A 16,251-nucleotide genomic window follows, 5' to 3' on the forward strand; every position below is an offset into this window, starting at 1 on the left:
GTAAGAATGCTGAAGTGTATACAAAACAGAGGTGTCATGATAAGAAACTAGATGTGCAGCTGTTTAGCAATAACTGTCCATGTCTCTCCATTGGCTTTTTTGCCACTAAGAAATTAGATATAATAATCAAATCTGAGCCAGATTAAGAATTCTTGGGGCCTTGAACCTCTGTTCCCAACCATCCCCCTCAATGCATTAAGACAGAAAGTGTCAGGGTTCCCAGGATGGGCAGGGTAGGGGAGATCTAAGGGGGGTTGCGATGTGGGCAATTGGGGTCTTGGAGGGATAGGCCGGGGCAGGGGGAGGTCCAGAGGCCACCAGGCCTTAAGGGGAGGGTGCCCCCTGTCAGAAGGGGGCCTCTAAGGGAGATGTCCCCACCCCCCCCCTCCCTTCCCACCTGAGATTGAATGTTCTTCATTTCAGGCTTTCCACCCCTGAGCTGTCATCTGCCCGCCAGTCTAAAAATTGAGGCTGAGTGGGAAACGGTCATTAATTGACCACTTATGGGCCTCAACTAGAGCAATAATGGGCTTCCTGTTCGAGGTTCCACTTGCCCCAGCCTAAAATCTCTGCAGAAGTTGGGGCGAGTGGGAACCTGGAGGGAATCCCTTCTGTGCAATTTAATGCTCCCCGCATGCCTCAGAACCTGTCGTGGTGGGAGTGCATAAAATTCTGGCCATGGTATATCTAGGCTGAACAAGCCCAGTTCTAGACCAGAGATGGGCAGAAAATCTTGTCATAGCACTTTCAAGAGGGGATGAAAAACTGAAAACTATGAAATTGCAAACAACACCTCTTTAAAAATAAGTTTGTAAAACAAATCACAGTATAATGATTCCAAGTCTTAATTTCTTCTACATTAGTCTATTCCCTGAAGCAAGACAATAAAAGTTTAATCTTTAATATTTTTGAATATTCTTCATTTTCATGGTTAATTTATTGCAAATAATTTCCCTGCCATTTAAGCATTTGCATCAGTGTATGATGTATATAATTCTGGAAGTTACCCAGAAATACCTCCACGGTGGTGGACCATTTTCACAACAGATTTTTAACATGGCTTCAATGTTTTTGCACATAAAAACATCACAACTGATGTTGCTGAACCACAAAATATTTTGAAAGCTTAATTACAATGCAGTGTCAGCTGACTCATTTTTTGCACAATGGCATCTTTGGAAGTCTAAGTATAATTTGCAATAACAAGTGTTGAGCTTTCATGTTTTTTTTCTTTATTGAGTATTATTCTTCACCAATACTCAGTGTACATCCTTACCAATGAAAAATCTGTGCAAAAACCATAGTTTCTTATAGTTTCTTGGCTAATCTCAAAACTTTCACTTGAATGAGATGCTCATATAATTATCGCTTGTGTCTTCGCAATCACTGTTGGTTACCATTGGCCTGTCCAGCCTCTGTTCATTGTCCTCATTATCTCTGTCAGATGTGTTTTTCAGGATTATATTGATTTGGTTTGGTATGTTGACTCTAGACTTCCTCTGCTGCAAAGCAATTTAAATATGAAAGGAAGTTCAGACAAGGAACACATGAACTGATATGTTGATCAAGGTTTTCTGATATAAGAAGTCACCTTTCTACAAAGGAACATTAGGAACACACAAAGGGTGGTAGAAATCTGGAAGTCTCTTCCCTCAAAAGGCTGTGGATGCTGGATCAATTGAAGAATTCGAAAAATGAAATCTATATGCTTTTCTCATGATCTAATTGAATATCTGAAAAGGCTCAAGGAGCTGAATAGCCTACTCTTTTATTCTACGTTCCTATGTCATCCCACCTCCAGTAAAGTGTGATGTGGTACTGTAACTTGCATCGAAAAGTAGCCCCTGCTGCAGTACTGAAATGACTGTCATCAATGTCAAAAATGACATCCTATGTGGCCATGACAAAGGTAAACATTCCTTTCTTCTCAATCTGCCTGCAGCCTTTGACACAGTTGACCACCCCATTCTCCTCCAATGCTTTGCCACTGTTATTTAGCTGGGTGGGATTGCCCTCACTTGGTTCCATTCTTATTTAATCACAGCCACAGAATCAGTCACAAAGCCTCTTCTTGTCCTTGCACTGTTATCTCTGGTGTCCTCATGGATTGATCCTTGGTCCCCTCCAATTTTCATCTATGTTCTGATCCTTGGTAAAATCATCTAAAGGCACTGTTAATTTTCACATGCATGCTCCTGACACCCAGCCCTACCTCACCACCACTTCTTTCAACTCCTCCAATGTTGCTAAATTATCAGACTGCATATCCAACATTCAGTACTGGATGAGCTGAAATTTCCTCCAATTAAATATTGGGAAGATTGAAGCCATTTTTTTCAATCTCCGCTCAAAACTTCGATCCCCAACTATTGACTCCAGCCCTCTCCTCGGCAACAGTCTAAGAGTAAGCCAGTCTGTTCACAACTTCAGTGTCACATTTGATCTCAAGATGAACTTTCAACTTCATATTTGTGCTAACATAAGACTGCTTGTTTCCACCTCGGTAATGCATCTAGACTTCGCCCCTGTCTCAGCTCATCTGCTGCTGCAACCCTCATTCCTGCCTTTATAACCCCTAGGCTCAATTATTCCAAAGCACTCCAGGCTGGTCTGCAACATTCCACCCTCCATAAACTCGAGGTCCTCCGAAACCCTATTTGTGTCTTAACTTGCAGCTACTACAATTCCGCTATCATCCCTTGCTTGGCGACCTACATTGGTTCCCGATCAAGTGATATCTTGACTTTAAAATTCACAGCCTTGTTTTCAAATCCCTCCATGGCCTTGTCCATTCCTATCTCTGTAATCTCCTCCAGCCCCATTACCCTCTGCTCCTCTAATTCTGGCCTCCTGTGCATTCCCGATTATAAAGTACTCCACCATTGGTAGCTGTGCCTTCAGATGCCTAGGCCGCAAGCTCTGGAATTCTCTCCCTAACCACCTCTCTATCTTGCTTCCTTAAAGCCTACCTCTTTGATCAAGCTTTTGGTCATCTGACCCAATATCTCCTTATGTGGCTTAGCATTGTTTTATAATGCTTCTTCGAACATTTCATTATGCTAAAGGTGCTATATAAATGGCTGTTGTTGTTTATTACAGTTCATTACATTGAATGGGATGCATGCCTATTCTAGGCTTTTCAACTCCAAATGGTAGTCTAATTTTAAGGGTTTGTTCTTTTTAAATAATAAACTTACTATTACACCAGCATGAGAAGAATTGAGTGTAAAAGTAATCATGTATGAATGACCATAATTCAATTCAACAACTACAAATTAATTGGACAAGTGTGAAAATTATTTGAGGGCAACAAGTTAAAGGAAGTGTATATTTATTATATTACGTTTACTAAATTACTTAGTGTAGCCGTAATAATCAAGTGTATATTTATGTTTAAATATAGTAAATTCTTGTTACTTACATGAACATAACGTAGCAATATAAGAATGATTCCAATAGCTAGCACTGCTAGAACCACACCAATGCTAACATATGCAGCTAGATTGAAGGAGTTGCTTACTGCATCTAGAAAGAGATAAATCATGTTTCTTTACATTGAAAATAGTTATCAAATTAAGCAATTCCAAGTTTATATAACAGTATAATACACCAATTTTAATTCATGCAATTAATGAAGCTTAAGTTTAGATATAAATAGTTATTTTCTGATGTAACTTGTGAATATCCAAGACAATGCTGTATTCATTTGTATCACTATGATGTGACATTCTATTTCTGTGCTGGAACATGCAAAAGCAAATTGTCAAAGTTAAATCAAATTATGTTACATATATTCATCTATTTACAGCTATACAAATCTTGCATGTAACATATGCATTGAATTGAAAGTGTCACTTAGGACATATCTATCACCTTTAGTACTACCCTATATACTCAAGCAATGGTTGCTCTTGTGTAAAAGTCGACCTCCGACTTTAGGCCAAAAATAACCATTCATTTTTCATTATTCTTGAGTATAAGTTGATTCCCGACTTATGGCCAAAAATCCAAACCCTTTGTTCTTGCCACCAGCTCATCACTGAAGTCAAACTTGCTCTGGTGCAAACCTACTCTTTGACAGAATCACAGAATAGCACACCATTGAAGGTGGCTGTTCAGCTCCTCATGTCTGGGCACCTCCTGTGAAGGCTACCACCTCATTGGTGCATGCTGCGTTCCTGCCAATCCCACCATATGCGCAAATTGATTGGTGTGTTTCCTATATTATAGCACTTCAAGAGAAAAATACTTCATTGGCTGTAAAGTGCTTTCAGCATCTAGTGTTTGTGAAGAGCACCTTCCTCCCTTCCTGTTCAGTAGCACTTCAAGTAAGCTCCTACTCTTGGGGCCTGTGCAATTTCTTCTGCTTGTTTCTGAAGTGTGAATACTTCATGATACTTCGTATCATTTAGGATCTTTCTCAGAAGTAAATCATATAGGAAACAGGAAAAGTTTGGAAATATGCATGACTGCATGCTTAATCAAGTGGGTCCTATGACCAAAGTTAGTATGACATTGGCTTGAAAAAATCAGTGCCACCCAGCGCTACAAACCTCACCATTTACCATAAAATCAGATTGCATTTCTCACACATATACCAAAAAAACTATGAGAAAGGATTCTTACTTCTCATTCCCTTCCTGTATGTCTTGTCAAGAGCCCCTTAATGGCACAAAGTTGATGGAGGAAGGAGACCACAGAATCAATCAAGGACTGAAGCTGGGTCATGGGTAAGAGTGAACATCAGAGGATGAGGAGAAAGCACAAATCTCAGAGTATAATCAGATAGAGCTGCTCAAAATATAGTTTTTCACTTATATATTACTCTTTTTTTTACCAGGGTCTGAGCTGAACCATTATTGAGGGTATGTATGTTTTACCCAAACTGCTCTGGTTAGACTGTTTACATTGTATATATAGGTTCTATTCTGCAGGTTGGCAGCTTATTTAACCTGTTTGGCCAATGAATCTTTTATTGCTGGTGACTGTATTCTGTGTCTGTCATTGGCAATCATCATCATTTCTTGTTTATTTCGTTCTACAATTGCCATGGTTGAGAGCTCCTGGTGCTTGGTGCCACACAACCCTCCCCTAGAGGGTCTACAAATTTCATCTATCCTCTAATCTTCCACCCACTGTTTGTTTCATAGAATCAAACCAGTGCTTATCCTCTCTTTCACAACTTCTCATGTCACTGACATGAGGCTTCGTTATGCAGATGGCAACCTATCAATGGCAGTTCATTCAATACATCCAAAGTGTTCAAGCTGTCCCAAGTTGTAAGCAGAGTAATTTTTATATTGATTTATTGCTAATTACCAAGCTACCTTAATGGAGATCTGATAAGATTACTAGTGGCAAGTACCTAACAGCTTGTCCTACAATATGAATGTTAGTTTTTATGGATAAAATTGAGACAAACATTGACCTGATGAAGCAATTAGATTTTTAACATGCATCGTATCTGCAAAGTGGATGGCGGACACCAGAAGATCAGCAAAGGTAAGAAGTAATAGTTGGTAACTTCTTTCAAAGGTAAGAAATGGTGTGGTGAATCTAGGTTTTATCAGCTACAATAAAAGTTAATGGAAAATTAACAATGAAAATAGAAGATTGTGAAACAACATGGAACAAGGAAGTATGTAAAGTATCTTATTTATAATTTGCTTTAAGCAGTTATTTTCATTAAATAGTAATGCAATATAAAAGCACCTGACATTTGAGTAGCTCCTTTGTGATTGTGTCAGATTGTTGAGTGATATTAAATCAGAATTTTAAATGGAGGTTAATAATGTAGTAAATTTCAAAGTGAAGATCGGGATTTAACAAAATTAACAAAGGAGAGTAAGATTTATTAATAGTAATAAACTTATTGCTGTTTTCTTGCAATTCACTACTGAAGGTGTGGTGTCAACATCAAGAAGCAGCATCTGATTTAGCAAATCCAAACATATCAACATATTACTAATAAGGTGGCTGTTTGGCATTATTCTAACAAAACAAGCCAAAATCAGAATTTGCACATGGGTTGAATTGTGCTGCTGTTACGTCATTCAGAAGAAAATTATGCACAAATCGTCAGGAGTGTTCCGAATGTGAGGGTTTCCTTGGTCAGCTTATTGATACATCTCTTGGAGCAGACATTGGTGTAAATCCTGTGTAACGTGCTGTCATTTAATAGAAATCTTGGTGTGGCCTTTAAGAAGAAGGATCTGTTCATTGGGTTCATCACCCACTACCAAAACCCCCTGCACCTTACCTATCTTCCCATTATTATCAAGCTTCTGTGCTGTTGCCACAAAGGACAGCTACAGACTCAACAGTTGCACTTGTTAGTTGTTATACATCCTAACAGATTGACCTCAGAGCCTACACATAGTTGTGTTATCTTCAAACATATTTTCATGACTTCTGGACTCCATGGGCAGGATTTTTCGCTGAGCGGGTGGGCGCACGCCTGATCCACTTGAGCATAAAATGGCGTGCGGTATTTTGGTTGCCGGGCGAGCGCGGGAGTCAGCAGCACACCCTCCAGAATTAAAAGGCCTATTAAGGCCATTAAAGTCCCAATTAAATGATATTTTCCTTACGGTTGGTAGGCAGGTGAAAAGGCCAAGTGGTTTTACACTTTTTAGGAAACCTCATCCACAGGTGGGATGAAGTTTCCAACAGTAATTAAAAATAAAATATAAATTTAACACTTCATTAAGAACATGTCCTTGCTCATGTGACAGATGTGACAGCCCTTAATTGGCCCGCCAGTGGGAAACTGTGGACCAGCCCTGATCGTGGACGGTGGCTCACTTCCTGACTGCTCCCGCCCGTCTCCGCCAAGCCCGCCCGATGAGGAAAGATCCTGGCCGATGGCCGCTCTGTCCTTAGTCTCCGATGGGAAAGCGTCACATCTTGACTAACACTGTCTAATTGCCCTTAAGTGAAAGTATCTGAGCAGGTACTAGGGAGTGGATAAGCTATTCACCCTGAGGATGAATTGGAGCCTTTGATTTGCGCAAGTAGGTATTTACCTTAGAAACTTTCGTAGCAGTAAAAATAATGGCTACTAAAATAAAAATGTCTTCAAAAATGATTTGACCATGCTGTCAAATTCAATGTATTTTGAAATTACTTATATTGAGTTAACTAATATTCATTTAAAAATATCTTCCAAAAGCTGAGCTTTTTGTTAGATTACAGGGGTGGGCAGGGTGGGGGAGGTGAGTGAATTTTTCCTGTTTCTGCTGTTTTTTGGAGTTCCCACAGCTCTTTTGGTGAAATTACAACAGACTAGTGGGAGTGTTGCAGTGAAATTCATCCCGTATATTTTTTAGCTTTATTGGATGCATTCTGCATAAGGTCAATGCAACTTCAAACCGTAGAACCATGGATGTTTACAGCACAGAAGCAAGTTATTCTGCCCATCATGTCTGCGTTGCTTCTTTGCTGGTGCAACTTCAAATTAATTCCATTGCCCTACTCTCCTTCCATAACCTGAACAACCCTATGCTTCAAATGTTTAACCATTCCACCCTAAAAATGATACAAAAGTATCTGCCTCAATTACTCCCAGTAATGAAACATTCCATATGTAAAGATATTTCTTCTAACTTCCCTTTCCACTCTTTCAGAGACAATTTTCAATTGATGAGCCCCTCAATACTGACTCCCAAAGCAGTAGAAATAGAATTTCTCTATTTGCCCAATCAAAATACTTAACAAAATTAAAATTTTATATTCAGTCAACACAAATTTTATTTGGATTTCAGAATTGGTGTCATTCAAACATATTGAATAATGTGGGTGTGATAATATGCAGTGACAACATGCTGTAGTGGGATTAGCACTAGGTGCATGAGAGGGAGATGCAGAGGTGGGATTTGCAAAGAACAGCGGTTGAGGTCGCAGGAGACGCTATCTAAGTCACAGGGACTCAACTTATCTTGATCTCTCAGAACTGCAATTCTTCTACAGGCTGACGTTGTCACGTCACCTTATTAAGGAGTTAGATACCACCTGCAGGCTGAAGTCATGATCTTCATGAACTCAGTTGAGAGCCTTACTTGATTCTCCGTGGAATTGGCCACTCTTTCCATGGCAGATATTGTCACAATGTTCGTAATTCTCCATGCCACCAATGTTCTAGTGATCAAGTTGAACTCCTGCTAATGTGAAGACTGTGTGTGTCATACATAAGTTGGTGATGCACCTCTAGCATTCTCTTTCACAATGATAGCCCCAAGATTCAGAATCTGTGCCCCACTGAACAGACTTGGAGAGGATTGGGCTCCCCAAGCTCCCACCCCTGAAGTAGACTCTCTGCAACTCTCCCTTCCATTACCGTCTGTACTGGTGCATGGCTGTAAATCCTGAAACTATGCACCCTCAGAAGAATAAGTCCTCTGAGGAATCACCCTCGTGGATGTTCTGCAATGCTTTTTGTTATGCGTGAAGGCCCTGGAAGGCAAAGATAGGGTCATGGCAAAATCGCAATCATGCCTATCTCCATTTTCAGTCTGCTAATAGTTCAGTTATTGAACATATGTATAACAGAGATATTTGTAATTCAGTTACCAGCAATTTGCGAACACCCTTTCTCTGCATTGCTGATTGAGAGGGATGTGCATGTGCTACCTCTCTCATTTACATTGTGGGCTGGATTATCTGTGACAGCTCATTTCCAGTTTCCTCCCTTTCCCTTATATTTTGTGCTTTCTACTCCTACAAGGAATAAAGAAACAGATCTGTGATTGAGTGAAGGTCAGGTATTCACCTGATAGATAAAGTGTATTCTGTGAGGGTGACTGAAGCAGATGCATCTTATTGCATAAGAATTGGGGTGAATGTCAATAATTAGTGGAATAGTTGGGGAGGAGAAGAAGTGTATAGAAATTGAATGTTGGGTGCTGTTGAAAGTTGAGTGGGTGTGAGGATTGTTGTGATGGAGCCCACTTAGGAAAGGTAATGGGGTTTTAAACCACAGTATGCTGTTGAATCAGCAAGTGTACTCAAGCTTTTCCTGAGCTGGTTAGATCAATAAACCCCTTCCTACATTGCATCTAAGACTTGTGCACAATGTTCCTTTTCCAGAATCTAAGGATTCTTGGAAGATTACTACCAGTGCATCCAATACTCTGCAGCTATTTCCTTTAATATCTTAGAATGCAACCCATCAGGTCCAGCTGATTTATCGGCCCTTAGTTTCCCTAGCACTTTTTCTCTAGTGATATATAATGTGTTTATCTCCCCCCCCCCCTTTTGGCCCATGAATATTTAGTATTTTTGGTATGCTATTAGTGTCTTCTATCATGAAGACTGATGCAAAGTGTTTATTCAACTCTTCTGCCATTTTCTGATTCCCCATTATTATTTCCCTAGCCTCATTCTCTAAGGGGCCTGTAATGACTTTGGCCTCTATCTTCATATACTTAAAGAAGGTCTTATTGTCCATTTTTATATTACTTGCTAGTTTACCCTCAAAGTTTATTTTCTCCCTCTTTATATATTTTTTGGTCATCTTTTGTTGGTTTTTAAAACTTTCCCAATCCTCTGGTTTACCACTAATCTTTGCCACATTGTATGTTTTTTCTTTCACTTTGATATTAACCTTAACTTCCTTGGTTAACCATGGTTGGTTTATCCCCTTCCTACAATCCTTCTTCCTTACTGGGGTATATCTTTGTTTGAGTCATGAACTATTTTCTTAAATGTCTGCTATTGTTCATCTACTGTTTTTTCTGCTAAACTCCTTTCCCAGTCCACTCCAGCCAACTCTGTCCTCATTCCTTTATAATTACCCTTATTTAAGTTTAGCACAGTTGTTTCCAAACTAAGCTTCTCACCCTCAAACTGAATGCTAAACTCCATCATGTTATGATCGCTGTTTCCTAGGGGATCTTTTACACTGAGGTCATTTATTAAACATGCTTCATTACACATTACCAAAAAAGCCTGATACCTGGTTGGATCTACAACATATTGTTCTAGGAAACAGTCTTGAATACACTATGACTTCTTGCTCAAGGCTACCTCTGCCAATTTGATTTTCCCAATCTACCTGAAGATTAAAGTCACCCACGATTAATGTACTGTCTTTTTTTACACGCCCTCATTATCTCCTGATTTATTCTTTGTCCTACAGCATAGCTACAGTTAGGGGGCTCATAGAATGCTCCTACCAGTATCTTTCTCCCCTTGTTATTTCTTATCTCTACCCATATGGATTCCACATCTTCTGATCCAAGATCATTCCTTGCTATAGTAATTATTCCATCTCGTACTAACAAAGCTACCCCACCACCCCTTCCTTCCTGCCTGTCCTTTTGAAAAGTCCCATACCCCTGAATATTTTTTCCTAGCTATGATCTCCTTGTAACCATGTGTCCATAATGGCTATAAGATCATACCCATTAATGTCTATTTGTGCCATTAATTCATTTATTTTGTTCTAAATACTACATATATTTAAGTAAAGAGCCATTAATTTTGTCTTTTTACCATTCCCCCCGCCACCCCCCCCCCCACCCCCCCACTTTGATCATATTTGCTGTTTTTTTTTAATGTTTGTACACTCTGTCCCTTCCTGTCAAACTCTGGGTATCATTACCTAAATAGCTGCCCTGCAATGCCGCCATATCCCTTTGCTTTGTAAGCCTACTTATCCTCTCTCCAGAACCCTCCCCGCGCTTCCCTAAAAATAAGGAAAACTATACAAGGCACTAGTTAGACCACACTTAGAATATTGTGAACAGTCTTGGCCCCCTTATCTACGGAAAGATATACTGGCATTGTAGGCAGTGCAGAGAAGGTTCACTAGATTGATCCAGGGGATGGAGGGATTTTCTTATGAGGAGAGGTTGAATGCATTGGGCCTGTACTCATTGGAGTTTAGAAGAATGAGAGGTGAACTTATTGAAACATATAAGATTCTTAGGGGGCTCGATAAGGTAGATACTGAGAGGTTGTTTCCCCTTGTGGAAGAGTCTAGGACCAGAGGGCATAATCTTAGAGTAAGGGCGCACCCACTTAAAACTGAGACGAGGAGGAATTTCTTCTCTCAGAGGGTAGTCAATCTATGGAATTCTTTACTGCAGAGGGTTGTGGACACTGGGTCGTTAAGTATTTTCGAGGCTGAGATAGACAGATTTTTAATCAATAAGGGAACAAGGGCTATGGGGAAAAGGCAGGAAAGTGGAGTTGGAGATTATCAGATCAGCTATGATGTCATTGAAAGGTGGAGAAGACAACTTGGACCGAATGGCCTACTTCTGCTCCTATGTCTTAAGGTCTTCTGGTTCCTGCTGCTCATCTCAGTTACCTCAAATCAAGCTTTCTTAGTGTTAGTCATAGGTTTCTTTCTTCTCCTTCTGACCGTAAACATCAATAATTTCAGTGATGCATTATTGAATCTGGGTGCTGCCCTTCCTCTATGTTCATCATCCACCCTAAATGCCTCCAATTTATTTTATACATTGTTTCTTTGGCCGAGGTTTTCCATGCCCGGTAGCATTGGGCATGTTCGGTGGCATGAGCGGACAATATGGCGCAATTGGTTTCAGGGCAGCGTGTAACCAGGTTGCGATCGTCCACTCAGCCTTCCAATGGTGGGCCGTGTTTCCTGCCATCAAATATAGGGAACCTCATTGTAATACATCTGCATATGATTATTAGGCCAGCATGCCAGGATCGTTCACCACACCCCGCTCCCACCTCTGGTTCGTCTGCCCACATCAGTAGGAAAACATGCCAATGTGTTTCACAACATAAACAACGTGCACCTGGTGGGCTGCACTCTGCTCGGGACTTCAATGTTCCTTTGCCTACCTTGCTTTGGTCAGCACTTGTAGCCATCAGTGTCAGGATTCACAGACAGCACCACATCATTTTTGGGGAGCTTACGGCAGGTCTCTACCTACCAGATAAGTCATGTGTGGCTGGCTTTTCAATAGCTGCAGGGCTAGGGCTTGCTTGGAGAAGGGTGAGAAGGGGCCTCAGGCAAGGAAAGATTCTGCAGGACGAGGGCTGTACTGGGGAAAGACGGTATCCCAGGGTGTGTGTGGAGACACATGTTGATCTGTGCAAGCGGCGCCACGATGACGAGGGCTGAGGAGGCAGTCTCCAGAGGAGATGAGGCCAGATGGAGATGTGAGGGTATGTGTGTGAGAATGGGTGGTGATGTCCATTGAGCTGGCAGTGAGTGAGATGCCAGTGAATGTTTGATGAGCTTGAGCATGTGAGTTTAGAGTGATGAAATGGTTGCCATACCCTGACTGCATGGATGAGATCATTTATCCCCTATCTGCATTGGATGGCTAACCTCTTCTGTGCAGCATTGGCACTGATCACCACTGCCATTGCCTCCCAAGCCTGGGTGGTCACCCGGCTGACCATCCTGCAACCAGAGCGAGGGTAGAAGACATCGCATCATCACTCCACGGTGTCCAAAAGCCGTTCCAATGATGCGTCACTAAACATGGGGGCTGCAATCTTGTTGCTTGTCATGGACATCTTCTCTGCAGTAGTCGTGGGCTGGAAGCACTGAAATGAGTGTGCACGTCTGAGCTTTAAATATGGCACCCGGTGTGATGAAGTGGTGAGGTAATGGCATGGCAGGCGAATGAGAGCTGGCCTGCCATCGAAATGGTACATTTCCCGGGAATGCATAACCAATGTGACGGGTTTGGGACGATGCGACGTAAAAACTCGCCACTGCGCGTGTGGCACTATCACTGTGCTAAGTAGGATAGAGTCAGAACAGACCTAGCAACTCAAAACTGGGCATCCAAGAGCCACTGTGGGTCATCCTCATCAACAGAATTGTGTTCAACCACAATCTATAACCTCATGGCCTAGCCATATCCCTTCCGCTACCATTTCCATCAAGCCAGGCAATCAATCCTGGTTCAATGAAGTGTGAAGGAGAGCATACCCGGAGGGCATCAGGCATAACTAAAAGTGAGGTATCAACTTGATGAAGCCAGAACACAGAACTACTTGCATGTTAAGCAGTGGAAGCAGCATAGACAGAGCTAAACAATCCCACAACCAACTGATCAGATCAAAGCTCTGCAGTCCTGCCACATCGAGTTGTGAATGATGGTGGACAATTAAACAAATAATAATAGGTGAAGGTTCTACAAATATCCCTGTCCTCAATGGTGGGGGACTCCAGCATATCAGTGGGAAAGACCAGGCTGAAGCATTTGCGACCATCTACAGCAAGAGGGCCAAGTGAATGATCCATTCTGGCTTCCTCCTGAGGTCACCACCGGCACAGATGCCAGTCTTCAGCCAACTTGATTCACTCCATGTGATATCAAGAAGTGGCTGAAGGCACTGGAAACTGCAAAGGCTATGGACCCTGATAACATCCCGGCTGTAGTGCTGAAGACTTGTGCTCCAAAATTAGTTGCACCCTTAACCAAGCCGTTTCATTACAATACTGGTATCTACCTAACAATGTGGAAATTTAGCCACAAAAAGCAGGATGAATCCAAAGTGGCTAATTACCACTCCATCAGTCTCCTTTGATCATCATCAAAGTGCTGGAAGGTTTTGTTCATAGTGCTATCAAGTGGCACTTAGCAATAACCTGTTCATGAGTGCTTAGTTGGGGTTCTGCCAGAACCACTCAGCTCCAGACTTCATTCCAGCCTTGGCCCAACAAGGGAAAATGGGTTGAATTCAAGAGGTGAGTTGAGAGCAACTGTCCTTGACAGATGGAATACTCTCCACTTGCCTGGATAAGCACAGTTCAACAGTACTCGAAATTCAATACCATCCAGCCTGCTTTATTGGCACTGCATCCACTGCCACAAACGTTCATTCTGCCCATCCCTCAGCATACAGTGGCAGCAGTGTATATATCTAAAAGATGCACTGTAGGATCTTGCCTAGCCTCCTTCAAAGACATCTTCTAAATCTGTGACCTCTACCTCGAGAAGGATAGGAGCAACAGGTGTCACCACCTGCAAGTTCCCCTCCAGGTCATACACCATCCTGACTTGAAATCACATTGCCATTCTTTCACTGATGTATGGTCAAAAACTTGGAACTCCCTTCCTAACAGCCCTGTGGGTATACCTACAGCAGATGGACTGTAGGGTTTAAAAAGTGTGGTAATCTGAGGTGCAATACACCTTGAAGAGAATGTGAGCAGATTGACCATGTGACTCTATGACCCAATAGCTGTATAGCGCAGTCTACAATGTTAATGTTAGTCTAGTGAAGTGTCTGGTTGGAGAAGCACACATCATGAAGGTGCTCTGTTGCCTGTGTAAATAAATAGCATGTGCTTCACCCCATATTGGACTCTGCATCTGCAATACGTTATTATCAACGTGCCCACCGACAGATAAGCGTGCAACCGGTACACAAGCAAAGCAACCCCAGAGTAGAACATAACAAGTGGCGATGAGGAAAAACACGATTAGTCGACGACACCAAGGAAAGCCATGAAAACTCAACTGAAGTGGGTCAGCCATGCCTTGCAGGCCGATTGTAAGTAAAGCCCTCACCATAGTCGTTGAAGTTATCGCCCTCCAGTATGCCACAATTGGGCCACATCGAACCGTTTGATCAGACCACCGATGACTGGTCACATTATATTGAATGCTTCACGCTTTTCTGTTTGGCCAATGACATATCAGGGGAGGAGAAAAGGTGAGCGATCCTTTTACTGACATGTGGCGATAAAACATACGGCCTAATTCGTAGTCTAACTGCACCCAATGTCCAGATTCCCAGGGCTATGGTGAGTTGGTGAATCTTGTGAAAAGCCACTTTCAGCCAAAACCCTCGGTAACAACACAACGTTTTAAATTGAATTCGAGGTGTCACGCTGCTGGAGAGACAGTTGCTTGCTATGTAGCAGCCAGGAAACAACTAACAAATATTTTAAAAAACTGGAAGAGCTGAAGAATCAGCTATGTGGAAGCCAAGAAGTTTTAAAATTGACACCCCTGAGTTTTCAAAGGAGCTGATAGGTAAGGAAATGCTGGAAGACTCAACCACTGAGTTCACTCAAGTTGAGCTCATATTTGAGCCAATTCTGGCCAGTAGAGAAATTGAAAAGAAAGCCGAGATGAAAGTCAGCGCTGCCAAGAAGAAAATCCATCAAAAGAAAGAAAAAGCGGAATTACTAACAAGGCCTAGAATTTTATTACACATGGCAGGCAGATGATCATTCTGTGTTGAATTTAGCTTTGCCAACATCCTGATTCTCAGAACCTGCCTTACAATTGCCCTTCATATTCTTGAACTTGGAGGGGAGGGGCAGACGGAGTGCGTGCGATGGGGGTCGAATGAGAGTGAAGACATTCCGGTTGGAGTCTACACCACCGGTAGGAAGAACTCCGCTTGCTTTGGAAGTATCTGTAGTATCTGATGACCCTTAGAGAGTCGAAGAGGCAAACTTACAGTTCCAACTGGGGAGCCTAGTGGACAGATAACTCCTGAGAGGAAGGCTTCAGATAAACCATCTGAGGTGGCAGAACTACGACGGTCGACACGTTTGAAAAAGCCTCAGGAGAGACTGAATTTGTAAATAGTTTACTTATGTAAAAAGTTAATATATTGTAAATTGTGCCTTCAAGTAAAGGGGAAGGGATGTGGTAATCTGAGGTACATTACAACTTTAAGAGAATGTGAACAGATTGACCATGTGACTGTATGTCCCAAAAGCTGTGTAGCGTGGGTTACAATGTTAAGGTTAGTCCAGAGTAGGGTCTGGTTGGAGAAGCATACATCATGTTAGCACTCTGTGGTCTGTGTAAATAAATGGCACGTGCTTCACCCCATATTGGTCTCTGTGTCTGCATTATATTGTTATCAACGCACCCGCCGACAGATAAGCATGCAACCGGTTCACAAGTAAAGCGACCCCACAGTAGAACATATCAAGAAGGCAGCTCACCAGCAACTTCTCAAGGGAATTTAGGGATGGGCAATTTTTTTTAATATTCATTCACAGGATATTGGCTTTGCTGGCTGGGCCAGCATTAATTGCCCATCCCTAGTTGCCCTTGAGAAGGTGGTGGTGATCTGCCTTCTTGAACTGCTGCACTCCAGATGGTACACCCACAGTGCTGTTAGGAAGTGAGTTCCAGGATTTTGACCCAGCGACAGTGGAGGAACAGCGATATATTTCCAAGTCAGGATGGTGGTGACTTGGAGGGGAATTTCCACTCCCATCTATATGCTGCCCTTGTCCTTCTAGGTGGTAGTGGTCGTGGGTTTGGAAGATGCTGTCTGAGGAGC

At 42.0% G+C, this 16,251-nt stretch overlaps 1 protein-coding gene across 1 annotated transcript in view; it reads right to left on the bottom strand.

The window, feature by feature from the left end:
- Positions 1-389: 389 nt before the first annotated feature.
- Positions 390-16,251, bottom strand: part of LOC121290781 (CD226 antigen-like) — a 47,812-nt gene continuing 31,950 nt past the window's right edge. Inside the window, exons 3-4 of the mRNA XM_041211688.1 lie at positions 3,422-3,525; positions 390-1,502 (exon numbers count right to left, since the gene is read on the bottom strand). Of these exons, the coding sequence (XP_041067622.1) occupies positions 1,338-1,502; positions 3,422-3,525 (269 nt within the window). The 3' untranslated portion in view covers positions 390-1,337. The remainder of the gene's footprint in view (positions 1,503-3,421; positions 3,526-16,251) is intronic.

Source organism: Carcharodon carcharias, chromosome 18 (assembly GCF_017639515.1).
Source record: "Carcharodon carcharias isolate sCarCar2 chromosome 18, sCarCar2.pri, whole genome shotgun sequence".
NCBI classification, from domain to species: Eukaryota; Metazoa; Chordata; class Chondrichthyes; order Lamniformes; family Lamnidae; genus Carcharodon; species Carcharodon carcharias.